This window comes from Mytilus galloprovincialis, chromosome 2 (assembly GCF_965363235.1).
Source record: "Mytilus galloprovincialis chromosome 2, xbMytGall1.hap1.1, whole genome shotgun sequence".
Classification (NCBI taxonomy): Eukaryota; Metazoa; Mollusca; class Bivalvia; order Mytilida; family Mytilidae; genus Mytilus; species Mytilus galloprovincialis.
This window is the reverse complement of record NC_134839.1, coordinates 105850376-105871344: the sequence shown is the minus strand read 5'-3', so window position 1 is coordinate 105871344 and position 20969 is coordinate 105850376. Positions and strand designations below refer to the sequence as shown.

Genomic DNA, 20969 nt, shown 5'->3' with positions numbered 1-20969 from the left:
CAAAAACGAATAGACAAGAACTGTCATATTCCTGACTTGGTACAGGCATTTTCAAATGTAGAAAATGGTGGATTGAACCTGGTTTTATAGCTAGCTAAACCTCTCACTTGTATGACAATCGTATCACATTCCATTATATTGTCACCGATGCGTGAAGAAAACAAACAGACACAATAGTTAAAAATGTCAAAAATAGGGGTACAGCAGTCAACATTGTGTTATGATCTTAATCACTATAAAAACAACAAATGTAACGAAGAAGCACAAAATGGCGTACATCAAGTTAACATCCTCATTTTGATTATATTATACGATTGTATTTGTCTATGTAAAATGCACCCATCAAGGAAGGAGGGTTTTGAGTACTGGTGTAAAATTGCGCGTTTGAAATTCGCACAGGTAGACATGAAATAATTTTGTAGTTCAAAGTATGACGGGATGCATAAATACAGTCACGCAAAATAGATATAACAAAAACTGACTAAACAGTATAAAGTAATAATAAATAAAATAATAGTGTGGTTCAAAGTATGACGGGATACATAAGTACAGAGTCACGTAAAATGTATATCACAAAAAAGTGGGTTAACAGTAAAAGAACTATTAATAGATAAAATAATTTTGTCATTCAAAGTATGACAAGATACATAGGTACAGAGTCACATCATAAAATAATTTTGTCGTTCAAAGTATGATGGGATACATAATCACAGAGTTACGTCAAAAAGGATATCTCAAAAACAGACTTAACAGTAAAAGTAATATTAATAAAGACAAATAAAAGAATAATACAATTATTTCCAGCCAGTTCTGATACAAATGATGGCATGTAATACACACTTCAATAATAATGATGATGGGAAAATTAGAAAAAAAAATCTTATTCCGGGGTCCATAAGGCCACACCAATTTAATTTCTTGTTCTACGGATTTTTGGACTCCAAAATTTGGGGCGAGCGAGCGATTTGAAAATTTTAATAAAAAAATATTTAGTTTGCAAATTTTTGAGGCGAAGCTTGAAAAGTAAAGGCGAGCGATTATAATTTTTTTTTGTAAACATAAAATAGTAGGCTTTGACAATATTTAAACTTGATTTATCACTTGTAATTTGACATTTCTTTAATTTCTGAAGTATTTTTTCCCTGTTCACCAAGAAATAATTAAATCTGGTCTATGTATGTGTGACTGACAATGAGACAATTCTCCATCCAAGTCATAATCAGTTTAGGGGCAACCCCTTAATGTTATAAATATCCCTTTTACATGTTTTATGAGGGATCAATATAAGTTATAATATATCTGTTTGTACAAAAGGGCTCATATTTTCTCAAAGAACTATATATCTATCTGGTATTAAATGGTCAAAACATGTTCAAGAATTTTGTAATATTCCTGGACTTTAACTATGTTAAATTAACACATTTACTTTAACAGTTTAATATTATTCAAAATAAGTCATGTAAGTGGACCCCTCTTTCAGAAAAAGTTGTTTAAAATATGATGTAACTCTCTGTTTGAGTACAAAATTCTAAGTTTTCAAAGGTTTTGTATAGAAGAACTATACAAATCCTTGGTATTTCTATTTTCTTTTCTACATCAGTAAAATGACCCCTTGTCTAAGGGAGGGTTGTTCTCAACCTGATAATAACAAACACATGTCAAAGTACGGCCTTTTACACAGGGCTTTGATACAGACCAAACAGCAAGCTATAAAGGACCCCAAAATTATTAGCACACACAATTCGAACAGGAAAACCAACGATCTAATTTATATATCCAAACGGGAAAATACCAATCAACAAACGATAACTGCTAAACGACAGGTGGCCTGCGGCCCCTGAATCAATCAGGACAGGTGCATAAACATGCAACGGCTATGGATAGTTTTGTTTCGCCAGCATACAATATAATTGCAGTTGAAGGCAAATCCTTAAGAAGTTTTTTGTATTTTATTCTAACAACGAACATTTTTTATAGGGAATATAAGTAAGAGGGAAAGAAACCAATTTTTTTGTTCTTTACAGGTATTTCCGCTGAACTTTATAAATTTATTTCGGAGCACTCCCACTATAGATAAATAGGTTTCATGCTGAAACAAATATTCTCACATATATTTACACAGTATGGTGGGGTGCTTTTATGTTTAAAATCGTTATATAGCAGGTTAGACTGTGATTTTAAAAACAAATGTTGATATATTTTTATAATATTTACAAAAAAAAAAACGGTGCGGGAAATGGACATGATTACATTTCCGGATGCGGGAAGCGGGAATATAAAAAAAATAAAAAAATTCTGTTTTGAAAAAAATAGGTGCGGGCGGGTCCGTCGAACAAAGAATCAAATTGGTGTGGCCTAATGAAATTCAAAAAATAATGTTGACTGATGTCACAATATGCAGCACTGTCTTGAAACTGTTTATCGACGTCAGGATTAAGGATATATTCTGTGGTTTCGAGATCAAAGTGCGGTATGGACTGGTATACAAACTGTTTTATTGATTGTCAAAGACTAGTTCTATTGCATAACTATTTGAGAAGAAATACTAGTTAAATGATGAGCGTTTTTCGATATTTTTATTAACATCATGACATGTGAAAATAGTTTGAAAAAATAAATCATTTTGTATATATTGTCTTTTTTTCAATCAAAGGTATTAGTAGTAGCTCATTTTTCCTTTCAATCGTACTTTGGTGTCAGTGCATTGGCATGCCCTCATATCATTTTTGTAATGTGTGTTTTTCTCTTTTCAAATTACTCATTATCCAAATAAAATATTGTTTCCAATATTTATAACGATGATGTAAAAGACCATTAGCAGTAACATTTGGTGGCAAAATGTTTTATTCATTTTTGTTGATGCATTAATTTCTTATTATGACCGACAAAAAAAATTAATGTCATATAAATATTATTCAATAATATCCCTTGACAATTTTCTTGATAAATTCATGATTAACATGTCACTTTACCGGTGTATTTGTTTTTATATTCCAGAACTTACAGTCAGAATTGATTCCACAAAACAATGAGGATCATTATCTCTTTACAAAGATTCATTGGCTACCGTATATGACGACAAATTTCTTCGAACACATAACAATGATATCTATGCCATGTCGAAAATTGGAATGGCAATTTCTTTTACGATAACATGTAAAATGAGCATTATTTAGTTTGAAAAAGTAGAACAATATTCCAATATGACACACAATGGAACTATTAGTGACACTAACCAATTGTCTTTTCAAGAACTGATGATGAACGAAATTTGGCAAAACTTTATGAAATGCAATGAAACTGTACTACACAAATCATATCCGTCAGATGGTAAGTTTTCTCAACTTTGTTTACTGATTATTTAATGGTAAGTTTTCTTAACTTTTGTTTTCTGATTATTTTATGGTAAGTTTTCTTAACTTTTGTTTACTGATTATTTGATAGTAAGTTTTCAAAACTTTTGTTTACTGATTATTTGATGGTAAGTTTTCTTAACTTTTGTTTATTGATTATTTGATGGTAACTTTTCTTAACTTTTGTTTACTGATTATTTGATGGTAAGTTTTCTTAACTTTTGGTTATGATTATTTGATGCTAAGTTTTCTTTACTTTTGTTTACTGATTATTTGCGGTAATTTGCCATAACATTTATTGTATCAATTGTATATATTGGCTTTTCCAAACAACAGAATACGACATTTGTACACTTACCCAAAACATATTTTACATACAAAAAATATAAAAATAGTGTCAATCTTTCAAACAATAATGTTGTATGAGGGTGTTTTGCATGGGAGGGTTTATTTTTTGGCCTCGGGGGATTTTTTTTGTGGTTACAAATTATCTCCTGATAAATAACGACTTATTCGACTTGGAGAAGAACACATTGATGTAATTCTGTGTCTCTTTCATTTGAATTTTACTTTGTAGTTACAGTAACATATCTATGATAAATTTTAGTTTATGTGTCTTGTGTCATTGTTTTGCTCTGCAAAAAAATATTGGAGACCAAATCAGCAAAATGTCAAATGATTTCTGATAAAACCTTGATTTATATTGACAGACCTGAATGTATTAGAAAATGCATGGAAAATATATAAGGTCTATACTATAAACGAAATGGTATCAATATCACTTCCACTCCAACTGAATTTGGCTCGTCTTTCTCATTTTCTCATGACATCAAAATCACTTAAAAAGGGATATTTCTGTATAGCTTTCCATCTTATATCAACCGATTTATTTTGTAAGTCAAATAAACATAATCTTAAATGTCGTGAGTAACATTTCAATTTTTGAAATCGCATGGCAAAATAATTTCTAGCATCATACTTCTACTGCTTTATGACTAACTGATGAAATAGTTAACTTGCCGAGGTCAAGTTGTTTTTATTCTTACTTGACATAGTGAGGATTAAAACTATATAGATGCACTTGCATTTAGAAGCAGATTTAAAATCTACAACGAAGAGTGATCACACGTTTGTCTAACTAAAAACTGTGATGAAGAAGATTAAACCTGAAATATGTGGATTTCAAAAAAATTCTAAAGAATTACTGCGAAATCTCCAATCCCTTCTACTCCCTTCTCTACATATCAGACCCCGTGTTTCCTAGTAACACAGTGTATTAATAAAGGCTTAATAAGCCCCATATTAAATAAAAGACCCCCAGACATGCTTTTACAAATTTACGTCTACTGCAACATGAAAAGCATTGAAAATGTTAGTTAATCTAGTCATGCGCGTTTCATCATTACCATTATCGTACTTCGGCATAGATACAACAAGAAAGGATCACAATGCTCCCAATGCGCAACAGCGTGGTCAAAAACACACTTGAAGGTCAAACCATTTCAAATCAGCATTATATTTTGTCAATTGCTTAGGGACTTTCCGTTAAGAATTTTCCTCGGAGTTCGGTATTTTTGTTGTTTTACTTTTTAATTTTATCAACAAAATTTAAAGGTTCTCTATTTTACGACATTTTCAAATTTGAAAAGCTATTTTTTCCTGCCATCAGCATCGTCTTGAAAATCCGAGGTCAATATTGACAAAGCTTGGCAATAAATGAAGTGTTTATTGATACTGAGAAAAATTGAAAGTTTTCATTTCGTAGAAATGTTTGTTAAATATATGATGAAATGAATTATGAACTATATAACCACTGTTTTGGAATGTGCAAGAATTGCTTTTAAAGACAAGTAATTATTTATAATGATAGGTCAAATACATTCTGACTATAGTTTTGGAAAACTGCCTACTGTTTTCTGACAAGTAATAATTTTTATGTGGACATGTCAAAGACACTGTGACTTTCTTATACATTCGATTTTAATCTTTACACAGATAAACATGTCATATGTGATTGATATCTGTAGAAGATACGTAATAGCGATGGGATTAAGAAGTCTATCATACGCACTCCTTATTACAGAGTAATTTGCAGAAATTGTTTCATCTTGAATTTTAAATGCTTAATGTATGTATACGATATAAACTATGAATTTGATAACTCACTCAAAACTGTGGCTGTTCTGTAGACTGAATATTCGTAAGATGTCATACATAGTTGATATGTATATATATATTTAACAATATAGATATTTGATTGACATTACAGATAATAAATCTATTAGTACATTGTCTCTCAAACGTCTGTTTTCAGGTTTGATTTATCTAAACAAATTAGACTATGTACAATATCAAAACTATATCAAATTATGATGTTTTTTTCTGTATTCACACAGACTTCTCTTTGTATCTCAAAGGCAACTGTGAGATTGCATACACTTTAAATTCATATCTTCGTGTGACAATATAAAGCATTTTACTTCTCTACTTTACTAATAGATGGAAAGAATGAGCTTATTTTGTTCATGGAAAAACGACAAATGTTTATACAAATAATAGAAAAAAAGGCCCACTCTCATTTTGCATAAATATTTATGTGCTCCAGGATTTTTCAAGGTGTTAGATGTTATAATAAACAGTATATTTGTATTTCACAACACATGGTTAGAATTTTTTAGAACCAACTGTCCTATCCTCCCCGATTAAACGCTACTTCGTTTTAGGCAGACATTTTACAGAAAATTGTTAAGAATATAGCATTACGTTTTTATCTCAAATTTGGTTCTCCATGTATATCATATTTACTAACTGCCTTTGGTGATGTACTCATTTTTTTTCTCGCATTTGATTAATAAGACACAGCAGATAGAGTACGGTTTTCTCACCTGTTCACGTAACTCTAGAAAATAATATTAATGATCTGTTACACTAAAAGAGACATTGTTTGCAATCACATTTTTATTCGATGAAATAACATTTCAACAGAGTCTAACAATAGGAAACAGTCTTTAAGTTAAACGCATTATGTCATTCCTTTCAATCTTTGGTAGAAAAGTTTTTTAAATGATTTTATATTTGAATCATAGCTTGAATATGTTGAGTATATTGTGTTTATCCCACGTGCAGCCACTTTATTTCTTGGCTTCTGTGTTTAGTGACTGATAAAAGAGGGACGAAAGATACCAAAGGGACAGTCAAACTCATAAATCTAAAACAAACTGACAACACCATGGCTAAAAATGAAAAAGACAAACAAACAACAGCACACACAACACAACATAGAAAACTAAAGAATAAACAACACGAACCCCACCAAAAAACTAGGGGTGATCTCAGGTGCTCCGGAAGGGGTAAGCAGATCCTGCTCCACATGCGGCACCCGTCGTGTTGCTTATGTGATAAAAAATCCGGTAAATAGTCTAATTCGGTAGGTCACATTCATGAAAGGGAAGGGGATTGTAGTTACGACGTAAGGAACATATCCGATAACATTTGTGAAACGGTTATTCCATATAACATACCCTTACAAATTCTTCGTTGATTATAGAATTATTCCGCCACTAATGTTACAACTGTTTCAGTCAAAGTTGTCCAATAAATCTGTTCGTTTATAAGCAAAATTAACTTCATTCAAAGTTGTCCCATGAATCCTTTCGATTATAAGGAAAATTAACTTTGATATTTTGTGTTAACACAAATCGCGGCTCAATACTTTTAATGAGTTTCGATATAGAAAAAACTATACAGTTTATGGAAAATAACTATGATTTTGATTGATGTTAAATATTGATGAAGGAGACGCCGGGTATATGTCATTGAGAGAGTATTTATATTTGAATCATAGCTTGAATATGTTGAGTATATTGTGTTTATCCCACGTGCAGCCACTTTATTTCTTGGCTTCTGTGTTCAGTGTCTGATAAGTTATGCTTCACAGTATAACATACCCTTACAAATTCTCCGTTGATTTTAGAATTATTCCGCCACTAATGTTACAATTGTTTCAGTCAAAGTTGTCCAATAAATCTGTTCGTTTATAAGCAAAACTAACTTCATTCAAATTTGCCCCATGAATCCTTTCGATTATAAGGAAAATTAACTTTGTTATTTTGTGTTATCACAAATCGCGGCTCAATATTTTTAATGAGTTTCGATATAGAAATAACTATACAGTTTATGGAAAATAACTATGATTTTGATTGATGTTAAATATTGATGAAGGAGACGCCGGGTATATGTCATTGAGAGAGTAATAACTCAACGTCGCAAAAACACGCAGACATCTATTCAAACTACTAATGTATTTCGTCAAATAATATACGATTTTTTTGGTTCAGTTGCATTTCTCTGAAAAATTGGATATCCTCCCCCTATATCAAACCGGGTAGAATTAGTTCATTTGTTAAGTATACTCCTGTTGACATTTATTATTAATAAAAACATATAACAAATGATTCCAGTCAGAGTGGTTTTTGCATACTTACACTGAATAATTCTGATATGAGGATGTCGTTTTGATACAGTGTTGTCTGTAATAATTTTTAGGCTTTTATGTCAATATATTACATTATTTTAAATACCATGTATATAGCAAGACTTGGAGTATTGCAGGAATACTTCTTTATACTTAAAATAGTTGAAAGAATAAGAAAAGTCAACATTCAACGTTAGACCATGCATACTTAGTAGGTTCTTAATATGAATATATGAATCTTGTCGGTTGTAAAATCAAAACTCATAGGTGATTGTAAAACAACGCAGGGGAACCCAAGATTAATGAACAAGTTAATATACGATATCCAGGCAGTCATGGTGGTCATACTAGATGAATATGTGTTTTTAGATTTAGGTCTAATATGTGTGTTTCTGTTGTTCAGTTGTATTCCTCTTATCATTGATATATCTTTCTCGGTTTTAGTTTGTAAACCTGTTTAAGTATCGCTTTATCGATTTATGACTATTGAACAGCGATATACTTCTATTGCTTCTATTTGGTCATATAGTTCGGGTCATATATCCATGACTTTCAACAATTTAGATTTGAGTATTCTTGGAGAAGATACACCCAGAAAAGTTTCTTCGATGCATTACATTTAAGCGTTTATTTTTAATTTCTAACTTTGATGGGTACCACTTCTAATGGAATGTAAAGCTCGAGATGGTTTTATCACACAGAAGTCAGTGCTTTTGGTACTAAAATTACTTATAACATAACTTTCTATAACTCTTCGTAAATGAATTTAGAAGTAATCATAAAACTAATGTTCCAAGTCATTCATGCAAAATTGACCTTAGATAATTTGACTAATATTCTAAATAACTTCTTGCTTATATAGGTCCGGAATAGTTTGGGTCTGATACAGCCTTGAATCTCAATTATTATATTCTTTAAGTAGTAAATCCATAAGAGGTCTTCGGAAGAATACAAATTTGTAAATGGTTTTTCATCTTCCTCAATCAAAAGCATGCAGCGACACAGGCCCAGATACGTTATTGGTCTTTCAATTATCCCAAAAATTCGCCATACTCATTAATCTTTGCATTTTACCTGTATATTGTGTATTTGGTTTAGGTTTTGTTTTTCCTTTTGTGACATTTTTCGAATTTTAAATTCCAAAACCTTTTACGTAATTATACAACAATACACACTTGGCACCAGAGTTACTGTGAAAATGCATTCACTAGGTGTTGTACGAATCAGATTTAGATACTTTTAAGCAAAGGCAACACATAAGGCCCTTCAGAAAACATTCAACAAAGGTCTTGCTCTCCATGCTATAGTAAAGTACGACAATGACGTACTACCGCATTTGTTATTGTTCGTGCAACATAAAGGGTGCCATATCTTAAACATGAACCTTGTACCCTTCAGCAGAACCTGAATCCTACTCTGTTTTCATTGTGGTTTTTGTAACTCATTTTTTAAAGTTTATATGTAATGTTTGTTTTACATTTGTTTGTTATGTATGATTTTCGTAATTTTCGATGGTTCTTTTTTATACGCCCGTCAAAATTTTGACGGGAGGTATTATGGTATACAAATGTCCGGTGTCCGTCCGTCTGTCTGTCCGTCTGTCTGTCCTACGTAAACATGTCGCACCGTAACTTGAGAACGACTGATCAAAATTTCATGAAACTTAATATAGTTGTTTCTTATGATGGTCAAATGATCTGTATACTTTTTGGTGAAAATAAGGTTTAAACGTTTTGAGTTACGGCACTTTGTAACTAAAACAGGGTTGGTTTTTTTTTCACATGTCGCACTGTATCTCAAAAACGATTCTTGATTATTGCTTAAACCTTTACACACTTCTTTGTTATATTAATCTAAAAATTTGTATACTTTTGGTGATGATTCAAAATTTCATTTTTGAGTTATTGAGTATTTTGTAAAAAAGGGGGAGGGGTTTTTTACATGTCGTTCCGTATCTCAAAAAAGATTTATGATTATTGCTTCAACCTTTACACACTTCTTTGTTATATTAATCTAAAGATCCGCATACTTTTTGGTGATGACTCAAAATTTTATTTTTGAGTTATTGAGTATTTTGTAAAAAAGGGGATTTTTTTTTACATGTCCCGCAGTGTCTCAAAAACAATAAATGGTTATTGCTTAAAACTTTCTCAGAAAATATTTATGATTATTGCATAAAATTTCCACATTAGACGTCGGGCGTATCATGCGCTCATGGCGCAGCTGTTTATTTAGACTTACGATTTATATGTTTAGTACTTCCACTACTATGAATTTGAAGCAAATACCAAATCAAAAACGTCATCGATGAGATTATCATTAAAATATAATTCAGCTTTTACCTAGAGTTATCATAAATACTTGTTATAAAATCATAATTTGGTGTGAAACATTATCAATTTACTCCTTATTTATCCATGTTATCCATATTTTGTTTAGGATATCTGTATTGCAACGCTACTTTTGATGGGTATGATTGCTGGGACTATGCTCGAGCAGGAACCAGAACCTATGGAACATGTCCAGACTTCCTCAAACATCAGTTTGGTCACCATGTAGGTATGTTGATTAACGAGTTACATACATCCATTAAGTTCTGTACTACAAATCATGTATCGAGGAGCACACAATGAAATCACATAAGTATTGTAACAATAACTTCATGAATGATTTCTTTAAACTGATTACGATGTGAATTCAAGAATAATATAAGGAGTAAACTTTTAATAAAGACAACAGTAGTATAACGCTGTTCAAACGTACTAAATGTATTAAGCGACAACAAATTTGGGTTACATACTAAAACTGAGGGAAACACATCAACTATAAAGGGAAAACAACTGAAGAACCGAAACACTGAACTGTAACAAAGATAAACACTAACATTCACTAAATGAGTATCACCAATTGCCACTCAAACCTGAGTAATGTTTATGAATTTTTGTCCTTTCTTGCAATCTAATTTGTTTGGATATCATAACATGTTTTCGAACTTTTTTTTCTTCACTATATTAACTACTGTTTTTCTATGTTGTCTATTAACTACTTCTAATAATGTTTGTATTTTGTATTTCTATGTTACGTATCAGGCTTTGATCTGGAATTGCAGTAATTAAATCATAAATCATCTGCAAAGTATTGTTTGTATATGAAGTATAAATTATGTTATATTTGACGAAAATCCTTTCATTTTAAAAGCTTTTGATGTAAAATCTATAAAACAAAAACATTACATGCATTGTTTTGATGATGTGAGAAGTACGGTCAATTTCATTTTAGAAATGAATTTTGAATTGTCCTCGTTAGAAAGGCTCCGTTTAGTTTACATGGAATTGCATTAAAGGTACTAGCATACTGTGAAATGATATCAGTTTTGAAAAGCTAAGAGAAATTTTAGATTTGTTAAATTGGTTTTTGAAAGTAGCTTATAACTGAAAATAAATTCATTTTTGAAAACCCATTTATATCAATCAAAGATTCATATCCGTATCAAATAGTTTTATCCGGACTATCTGCGATCACACCGGGTTTGAGTTTTCTATATTGGGTTTTGTATACTGTTGTTTGTCTTTTTCAAATTTTGCAATGGCGTTATCAGTTTATTTTCGACTTATGAGTTAAAACAACCAAAAAAACAGAAGATATTTCCAAAAATTCGAAATAATGATACAATAGATATATGTTCAGTGGGACTTCTAGTAACACAATATAATCTCTCCTGTTAACACTGAAAACAAGATCATTATGTGTCCCGTTTTACATAGGAAGCGATCAATTATAAAGTCACGGGAAAAAGTTCTGGTAAATGGAAAAAAAAGTTGAAATAAAAACAAATCTTCCATTTAATTTTATAATTACCCTCCTTAAATAGCAAACGACCAGTGACGCAGGCTGTAGGAGCTTGGTATAAAATTGGTTTAAAATGTTGATGCGAATAAATTCATCGGATGCCATCTTAAGTTTCTTTTTCTGTTCCCTTATTGTTTAGTCATACTTTAATGTCGTTTCAATATAAATAAACTGATCAGGCATACGAAATGCTCTGAAAATTCAGTGAAATGTTGAAAGTTTGTGACGCCATGGTTTACACAAGAAACCCCTTTATGAAAGATACAGACTTATTCGCAGTATAATAGATAATATGTACACGAAGCAATAATTGTTGGTCGGGTCTTGATCACACATACTGTAATTTAACTTCGATAATAAAATCAATAATTCATAGCACCAAAAATTCAGCTATGCATATGTTCTATTCCGTTAATAATATGTACTTCTTTCTAGTATGTTCTTTTTGACCTGGCTTGACTAAATGGTTCGATAACTTAAGTATAAACTATCTTCTCTATCAGGGACATGTATCCAATTCTATTTCTTATTCTAGCCAACAGAATCTTAGACGTGTAATAAGGTTACCAATCAGAACCAATATTCATTGATTGGAAGTTTTAAGTTTGCGTGAATATCGAATGAAACTGATCGCTTTGCACGTGTTATCGTTTGATATTGACAGTTTGCGAAAATGATAAAAGAAAAATAACCCTACATGATGCTTCAATAATTATCCAAATTGACAATCTTATCATATTTTTCTGCTACGTAATGCATTAAAAATCTTTGTATGTTATGATCATCAATTATTCATTGACTTCACACTGCGACTGTAAATATTTGAAGACTGACCTAATAACGGAAAAAGTAATCAACAGATATATAAAAAAGAAGATGTTGTATGATTGCCAATGAGACAACTGTCCACAAGAGACCAAAATGACACAGACATTAACAACTATAGTTCACCGTACGGCGTTTAAGTTTAGTTGGACTGGTAAAAATTTAACTTGCTTTTACAGGATTGCCATACAAGGACTGTAACATTGATGGTACTTGGTATAGACATCCGGACTCTGATAGAGTATGGACAAATTATTCCCCTTGTTCGGATACAGAGAAAGTTAGGGTAGTAGTGTTAACTTTAATTTATTATGTATTTATAGTTATTATGAAGCAAAATTAAAACTAAAAACATGAAACAAAACCAAATATATAACCATAAACGAACAGCATAGCGTAAAGCTGATTTTATATATACATCAAAGGTAAAGGCACTTTAACAGTAGTAAAATTTTGCATACAATTTTGGTTCACATATTAAATTAGCGAAAATAATCTGTAATTTGTCTTAAGATCATGAAATCTCCAATTTCGATTTTCCATACAAATTGATATGTTGTTGAAACTTAAAATTTCGTTTTATTGATATAAAATAATGATAGGGACCTCGACTTCTTTTTAGGTGCTTTTAAAAATGTGTAATATAGTTGGTTGTAATAAATTGTTGAAAATCGCCGTTTGACGGCTTAATTACAACGCGATCACATCAGGCTTAATTTAAAGTTTCATTGTATTATATCGGACACCACTTTGAATAATTAAAAAACCTTAAAAAAATACTCCGTTTTAATTAATTATGATAATGCACATTCAGTGATTTTACGATCAAGGAAAAAGTAAAATCACAAAAATACTGAACTTACAGGAAAATCTAATCGGAAAGTCCATAATCACATGGCAAAATCAGATAACAAAACACATCAAAAACGAATGGACAAGAACTGTCATATTCCTGAGTTGGTACAATGAGTACAACGTATGGTATTATGGGTTCAATAATTCGAAAATATCCGTTGTTATCTGTCTCACAGACATTTCATAAAGTTCAATCCAATAATGACCATAACTTTACCACAAGGAACCCCTTGTTCAATACCATTATTACCATAACTTTACCACAAGGAACCCCTTGTTCAATACCATTATTACCATAACTTTACCACAAGGAACCCCTTGTTCAATACCATTATTACCATAACTTTACCACAAGGAACCCCTTGTTCAATACCATTATTACCATAACTTTACCACAAGGAACCCCTTGTTCAATACCATTATTACCATAACTTTACCACAAGGAACCCCTTGTTCAATACCATTATTACCATAACTTTACCACAAGGAACCCCTTGTTCAATACCATTTGAAGCATTCAAATATCTTATCAACTGAAAAAAGTAAAATAACAAAAATATCGAACTCTAAAATATCATATGGAAAGCAAATGGTTAAAATTTTGATTTGGTTCAGACATTTTCTTATGTAGAAAAATTGTGGATTAAACCTGGTTTTAAAGCTAGTTAAACATCTCATTTGTTTGACAGTCGCATACAATTCCATTATATTGACAACAATGCGTGATATACAGACATAATAGGTTAACATGTAAATTAAGAGTACAACAGTAAACAGTCTGATATATTCCTTATAACTATAAAAATGGATGTTACCAAAAAAGACTATAGAGTAAAAGTAATATTTTACAAAGACAAATAAAAGAAAACTTTAACACGTTATTTTGACGATAAACAACGTCAGTACCTATGATCTATATTTCAAGACCATTTGATATTATTTCTGAAGTTGATACGGAATATTTATCAACAATGTTTTGGTATCTGCCGATGAATTTTTACAGAAAAGGAACAAGACTTCCTACAAATGTCACCTATACTTGAAATGTTTATACGGAAAATATCTTTTAATAACTGCATCCAATGAAAAACAAATGCAGGGATTTATAGTTAAGCAACATTGGTAGGCCTTTCATTTCATGAAAGAACCACTAATAAAATGATTAAGATTATAAAATAGACGAATTTTAATGAGATAGAAAGTGTATAACACCAAATTCCAAACATTTGTAGAGGTGTCAAAAACAAAATTACCTACACAAAACAGCCCAATTTATGTTAAGTTAACTATTGCATGTTTCAAGACGAAATTGATATTCTTGTTTCGAACAGCATTGTACTAAAATGTTCATGGTAGATCCTTTTCTTTTGTATATTGATTTATGTGATCGCTGTACATATTTATATTTTCACTACACATCTGCGTCTTCCAATGTTTACGTGCATAATATAACAGTGGCGGATCCAGAAATTTTCATAAGTGGGGGCCCACTGATTGCCTAAGAGGGGGCCCGCTCCAGTCACGCGTCAGTGATTCCCTATTTAAGCGACCAATTTTTTTCCCCAAAAAGGGGTGGGCCCGGACCCCCTGCCCCCCTAAATTTACCTCTGTATAACAAAATGAACAGTGTATCTTTGAATGATTGACAATAACAAACAAGTGTATTTAAGGTTAATTGTTTATTCTCTTTGATCACCAATCTTTATCATGAAATAATAAAAAGAAATACAGAGATAAATATTATTTATTTTACAGAGAGCAGAAAACGTGCTGTTTGTTTACTTCAGTGGTTATAGTTTGTCTGTCGTATGTCTGGTCATTTCGTTATTGATATTTACTTGCTTCAGGTAAAAAAACTTTCAGTATTTTAATTTTTTTGTTTGTTATAAAAAAAGTAGGATATTGTAATGCAAATAGTTTAATTTAGTACGCCAGACGCGCGTTTCGTCTACATAAGACTCATCAGTGACGCTCATATCAAAATACTTATAAAGTCAAACAATAAAAAAAAGTTGAAGAGCATTGAGGATCCAAAATTCCAAAACGTTGTGCCAAATACGGCTTAGGTAATCTATGCCTGGGATAAGAAAATCCTTAGTTTTTCGAAAAATTCAAAGTTTGGTAAACAGGAAATTTATAAAAATGACCACATTATTGATATTCATGTCAACACCGAAATGTTGACTACTGGGCTGGTGATACCCTCGGGGACGAAACGTTCACCAGCAGTGGCATCGACCCAGTGGTGTAAATAGTTATCAAAGGTACCAGGATAATAATTTAGTACGCCAGACGCGCGTTTTGTCTACATAAGACTCATCAGTGACGCTCATATCAAAATATTTATAAAGCCAAACAATAAAAAAGTTGAAGAGCATTGAGGATCCAAAATTCCAAAATGTTGTGCCAAATACGGCTAAGGTAATCTATGCCTGGGATAAGAAAATCCTTAGTTTTTCGAAAAATTCAAAGTTTGATAAACAGGAAATTTATAAAAATGACCACTAATGCAAAAGCATTTGGATTAAATTCAAATATAAAGAAAAAACAAAACACTAGTTCACTGGCACCAATCTTTCGTCTTAGCATCGGACAGTGATGTAACAGTACAACAAAAAACACTATAAAAATCAGTTGAAAAGGGCTTAACTCATCAGATTGATACAAAGCAGAAAAACATCTAACAAAAACACAAACCGAATGGTGCAAGGTACTTATACATCCTCAAAACAAAAGAGATACTTAGTACTGATCTGATAGTACTCGCAGTTGCTGACAGCTAGTTCAAAGCCAATAACAACTGATAAAATATCACGCATCTACTGAAACATATACCAGTGTACTTCAAACATCTTATGTAGTGTAAACACGTCATAAACAGTCACAGAAAAACACGACATTGTCCAATGTCAAGATACAGGTATCGACAAATCGTAGAACCGTGAATGATATTTAGTTTAATTTTGATGTACAGATAACAAAATTAATATCTTTACCAATAAAAAAATATTCCCATACATAATTACCGTTTTGAATTGGTATTTAAAGGAGTGATAAGTTAATCTGAATAGAATTCACATTTCCGGGCTTGCTACAAAAAAAGGATATGCTATCGCGTTTCAAATCAGTTTTCTGTTCAGGGACAGGCGAACTTCCAAACGAAATCTTTCTATCTATGAAAGAATTTAGTAAAGGTTTTAAGTAATCCGCGTTAAAAATAATCACTGACTTAATAATTTTCCAGTATCACATAGATTGACGCCCCCAGGGAAGAATAGTTATGATCGTTCATATTTGATTTACCTAAAGTTAGTACCTGAAGATACATTTTAAAAGTATATTAAAAAAGTTCTTGATTCTGAAAGGAAAAAAATACTATCAAAATAACAGTAAATATTATTTTATTTATTAACTAAATGTAATTTAGACGGGTATTTTCTGCGTTTTTGCCCTCTTGTTCAGATCTATCAAAACTACCTGTTTTTGTTCTATCAAACTTCCGGGGAACCAGTACGCTCTTATATACAATTAAAGATATGTTGATTATTTCAGCACAGGTCAGGATAAGATACTGTTTAGACTCTCACTATATTTGAACTTAAGACAAAGTATCCATTAATGCTTGAATTTGCAGAATTTAACATAAAAAGCAACGGGCTAGGAATTAGTGATTTGAAACCTTAACATGAGAAAGACGGAATTGTAACGATACTTTAATGTTTTAGCTTAATTAATGCTAGATGATATTATAATTATTATTCCAGACAGCTAAAATGTACCAGAGTGACAATACATAAGCATTTGTTTATATCCTACATCATTACAGCTCTTCTGTGGATATCTTATTATGCAACAAGTTCCTTCGATCCTCAAGTTTACATTAATAACCCGGTAAGGAAAAACATTTTATTACTCATTTTAGTTTAGAATTCGAAGAGGAATAGAATAAAAAAAATCGTCTTAGATACTAAGCTTATAATGTAGTACACCAAATGTGAATTTCATTTACACAAGACTCACCAATGGCGTTTAAATAAAATAAAGAGAGATGGTACAATCTATTATGATGTTGAATATTATTTAGAATCAAATATGTTATGCCAAACCAATATAAGGTAGTCTATGCATAGGGTGCAAACACCTAATGAGTTCGAATTATTTTAAATAAACACAATTGATTACAATTGATTACAGTTGTTCATGTTATGTAGCAGTGCCTCAGTCTGTTCTTTACCAATTATCAAAATGAGAAAGAGACGTAAAATGATCATCTGACCGTAATTTTCTACTACCAGAGAACCGCTATTTTTGGCTGATAATGAGTATTTTCAACAGCTTTTATGTTCTGTCTGTCATGCACAGCTGATATAATACTGTCGATTTAATTGAACAAAAAAACAATAAAGCTACACTCTGTTAACTGAAACTTAAAACCATTTGACACACTGTCGTAGGAAATAAACTTTTTTCCGTACTATCATTAAAAGATGGCTAATGGCATTATTCAACCTACAACATATGCAGCGGTTGAAATGTCATTCTTAAGAGGGGAAATGTTCAAATAACCACGATGCTTTAAGATATGATATTATGGTCTATATCAAGAAAGGTCATTGTCCTATAAATGAAGCATATTCCTTCTGCTTACAATTGGCTACAAAGGAGTAGGTTCAGTAAGACCCCTTTTTGGCCCCAAAATATAGCAGTTCTACAAAATTGTGAAATTGTAAATTTTTAGTTATTTATTGGAAAGTAAAATGCTTCTGCTACATAAATATAGGCTATTTTTGACAATACAATGTACATATATCGGGTAATGGCATCATTAAGTCATGCTAAATTACTGAAATCTTCAAATTTAGCAATTTAGTTTAATTTTAGACAGTGTCCGTCTTAAATGAAAGTGGCCGCATTCGTGTTCATTCATGATATTGAAATGCAAGTTGTATTTAATGATAATACACAACAATTATAAAGGTTGAAGATGAACACGGATGCGGCCACTTTCATTTTTGACAAAAACCATCTGAAAAGTGACGCTTTTTGGCATATTTGATATATTTTTTCATATTTAAGCTTGAATCGTTTAAAATATTTCACAAAAACTAATCAAATCAATTGAAATAGACACTAAAGTGTTTAAAAAGCGTCCAAAATCTTTCGTTAGATGAACCTGAAATTTGAGGCCAAATTCGGCTCTTACCGGACCGACTCCTTGATGAACTACACGAGTTTGAAATGTCGAAGATTTGCGATTATAAGCATTAGTTTTAATCGAAAAGCAGGCTATTTACCTATAATTATCCGTCCTCTATCTACGTGATTTGACAAACGTTTATAAATGTGAGACTTGTAATTTACAAAAATATTTAAAAATTTGTTATATCAGAATGTCATTTTCTGTCAACTGTCAAAAGTGTTTTAAAATCAATTTACTATTGATACGTTTATAATTTTGAAACAACTGCTTACAAATATTTATCGGAATACTCCCGATTTTCTCCCTCAGAAACAATCTCCAAAACAGAGATGAACTAATGGTACGCTTTTTTCAGACCGAATGATAACGCTGCATGACGTTTGCCTAAAGAATATACTACTTTAGCTGAATATGGCAACACCTTTCGGAATTTTGAGTATTCTCCGACTTCGTATTATATGTTTTTAAACTTGTTTCATTCGAACAAATGAGTCTTTCGTAGACGAAAAGCTCGTCCGGCATACATGCGTTTAAGCCTAATTCTATTGTAACTTCATGACTAAATGTGAAGGATTTTTATGCAACATTTCGAAGCTGTTCATTGAATGACAAGAGAAAACAGAATGAATCTGATATAAGTAATACGTTTATCCAATTGACGGTAAATACTGTTTCCTATAGAATTTCACTAACTGACTATGTTATGTAAACAATACCGAACTCCAAAGAAAGTTCAAAAGGGAAAGTCCCTTATAAAAAGACAAAATCAAAAGTCCAAACACACCAGACGAATTGAAAACAAACTGTCATACTCGTGTCTTCGTATCGGTAAACGATGTTAATTATATTTTAAAGTAAATTAAATCTATTACTATTATAATAATCTCATCAGATTCCAATTTCAAATTTGCTACTTCCAGTCATGTTTTCCCCTTTTCGGAACTATATTAAAATGCTCTTAAAAAATCAATGCCTTTCTACTATCATTTTTGATTAACGTTGGACAACTAGTATTGAGAAGCTGGATAAATAAAAAAAATATTAAATGAATAAATGACGAACAATAAAGAGATGTACTTTTTATATATGGAACTACAGTAATAATAGAATTTATTTATTTCAAGCCTCTAAACTGACATTCAATGATCTTAAAAACAATTCTTTCAAAGTGGTGTTAATAAGGTTGTTTTTTTTGTTTGCAAAGTACATAAGACAATTAATTTCTAACACCTGAAAAAAAAAAGAGATAGTATCATGGGGATATTTTTAATTGATAAATGCTGTTTGTTTAACGTTTGCGTGCAGTGAACGACTAAAAAACTTTAATTGCATAAGAATAGAGGTTTGTTCCCTTTATACATATTCAAACAGTGACACTTACATAAAAGGGGCAAGAAGTACATAACGTTTACTTCAAAAAATGAATATCGATGCCTAGTATAAAAAAACAGGGTGATAAATTTTTTCGTTTATATGTAATTACCAAAAAGTAAAATCACAAAAATACTGAACTCCGAGGAAAATTCAATCGGAAAGTCCCTAATCGCATGGCAAAATCAAATGACAAAACACATCAAACGAATGGACAACAACTGGGTTATTCCTGACTTCTTATTTTTTAGAAATGTAAGTTATTTGCTTTCAACAATAAGCAAAACCAATGCTGTATACGAAACTATAAAACGCATTGGATTTTGTATTTTCACTCAGAAAATGCGAAATATATTATAAGAAAACCACATTAACCTTCAACATGAACAAAAGCAAGGAAACTGTTAGCAGATCTCTCTTATAATTGATATCCAATTCACCCATTCATAAATCATCGTGATTTGTTTGTTTTTTTGAGACTCTAACCCCAGTTAGATATTTTGATTGAAAATGAAATGAAAGATACGCAATTATGAAGTTTTTGTAAACGTTTGATTAAAGTTCAGTCAGATGTGATTAGAATTGGTAAGGAGGGTGAACTTAATTTCTTTGAAGATTTCATTTGACATTCGGATGCAGAGTGTTGACGTTCACACAAACAAACAAACGAACACAACGACTACTGTATAGCACCTACTTCTTTTACATAGAATGCAACTCTAGTGCATATATAACACGCTATTGAAGACATAACTCTTTTCTTTTTTATGGAAAACCATTAAAACAATTACACCGAGGAAGTGTACACTCAATATTTTATTCTTTCACAATGTTTTTAAGACAACGATATCATCAAACGTGCTTGACATCTAAATCAATATCTTTAGTAAATTGTTTAATCGACGTTAAAAACCGTTATTCTATGACCTAAATCAGACTACAAGCAGTATCAATTTAGATTGAATCTTAGATGTCATACGTCTTTAAATATGCAACAGACTAGATAAGCCTGTTGACAATTTTATAATTGCCAGTTATTTGA

General features: G+C 31.3%; 1 protein-coding gene across 5 annotated transcripts in view; it reads left to right on the top strand.

The window, feature by feature from the left end:
- LOC143065258 (calcitonin gene-related peptide type 1 receptor-like) overlaps positions 1–20969 on the top strand; it is a 61491-nt gene that overhangs the window by 22840 nt on the left and 17682 nt on the right. For all 5 annotated transcript variants that reach the window (XM_076238710.1, XM_076238711.1, XM_076238713.1 and 2 more), the window contains 5 exons: positions 2998–3330; positions 10267–10386; positions 12681–12787; positions 15112–15203; positions 17121–17247. In XM_076238710.1, the coding sequence (XP_076094825.1) occupies positions 3204–3330; positions 10267–10386; positions 12681–12787; positions 15112–15203; positions 17121–17247 (573 nt within the window). In that variant the 5' untranslated portion in view covers positions 2998–3203. The remainder of the gene's footprint in view (positions 1–2997; positions 3331–10266; positions 10387–12680; positions 12788–15111; positions 15204–17120; positions 17248–20969) is intronic.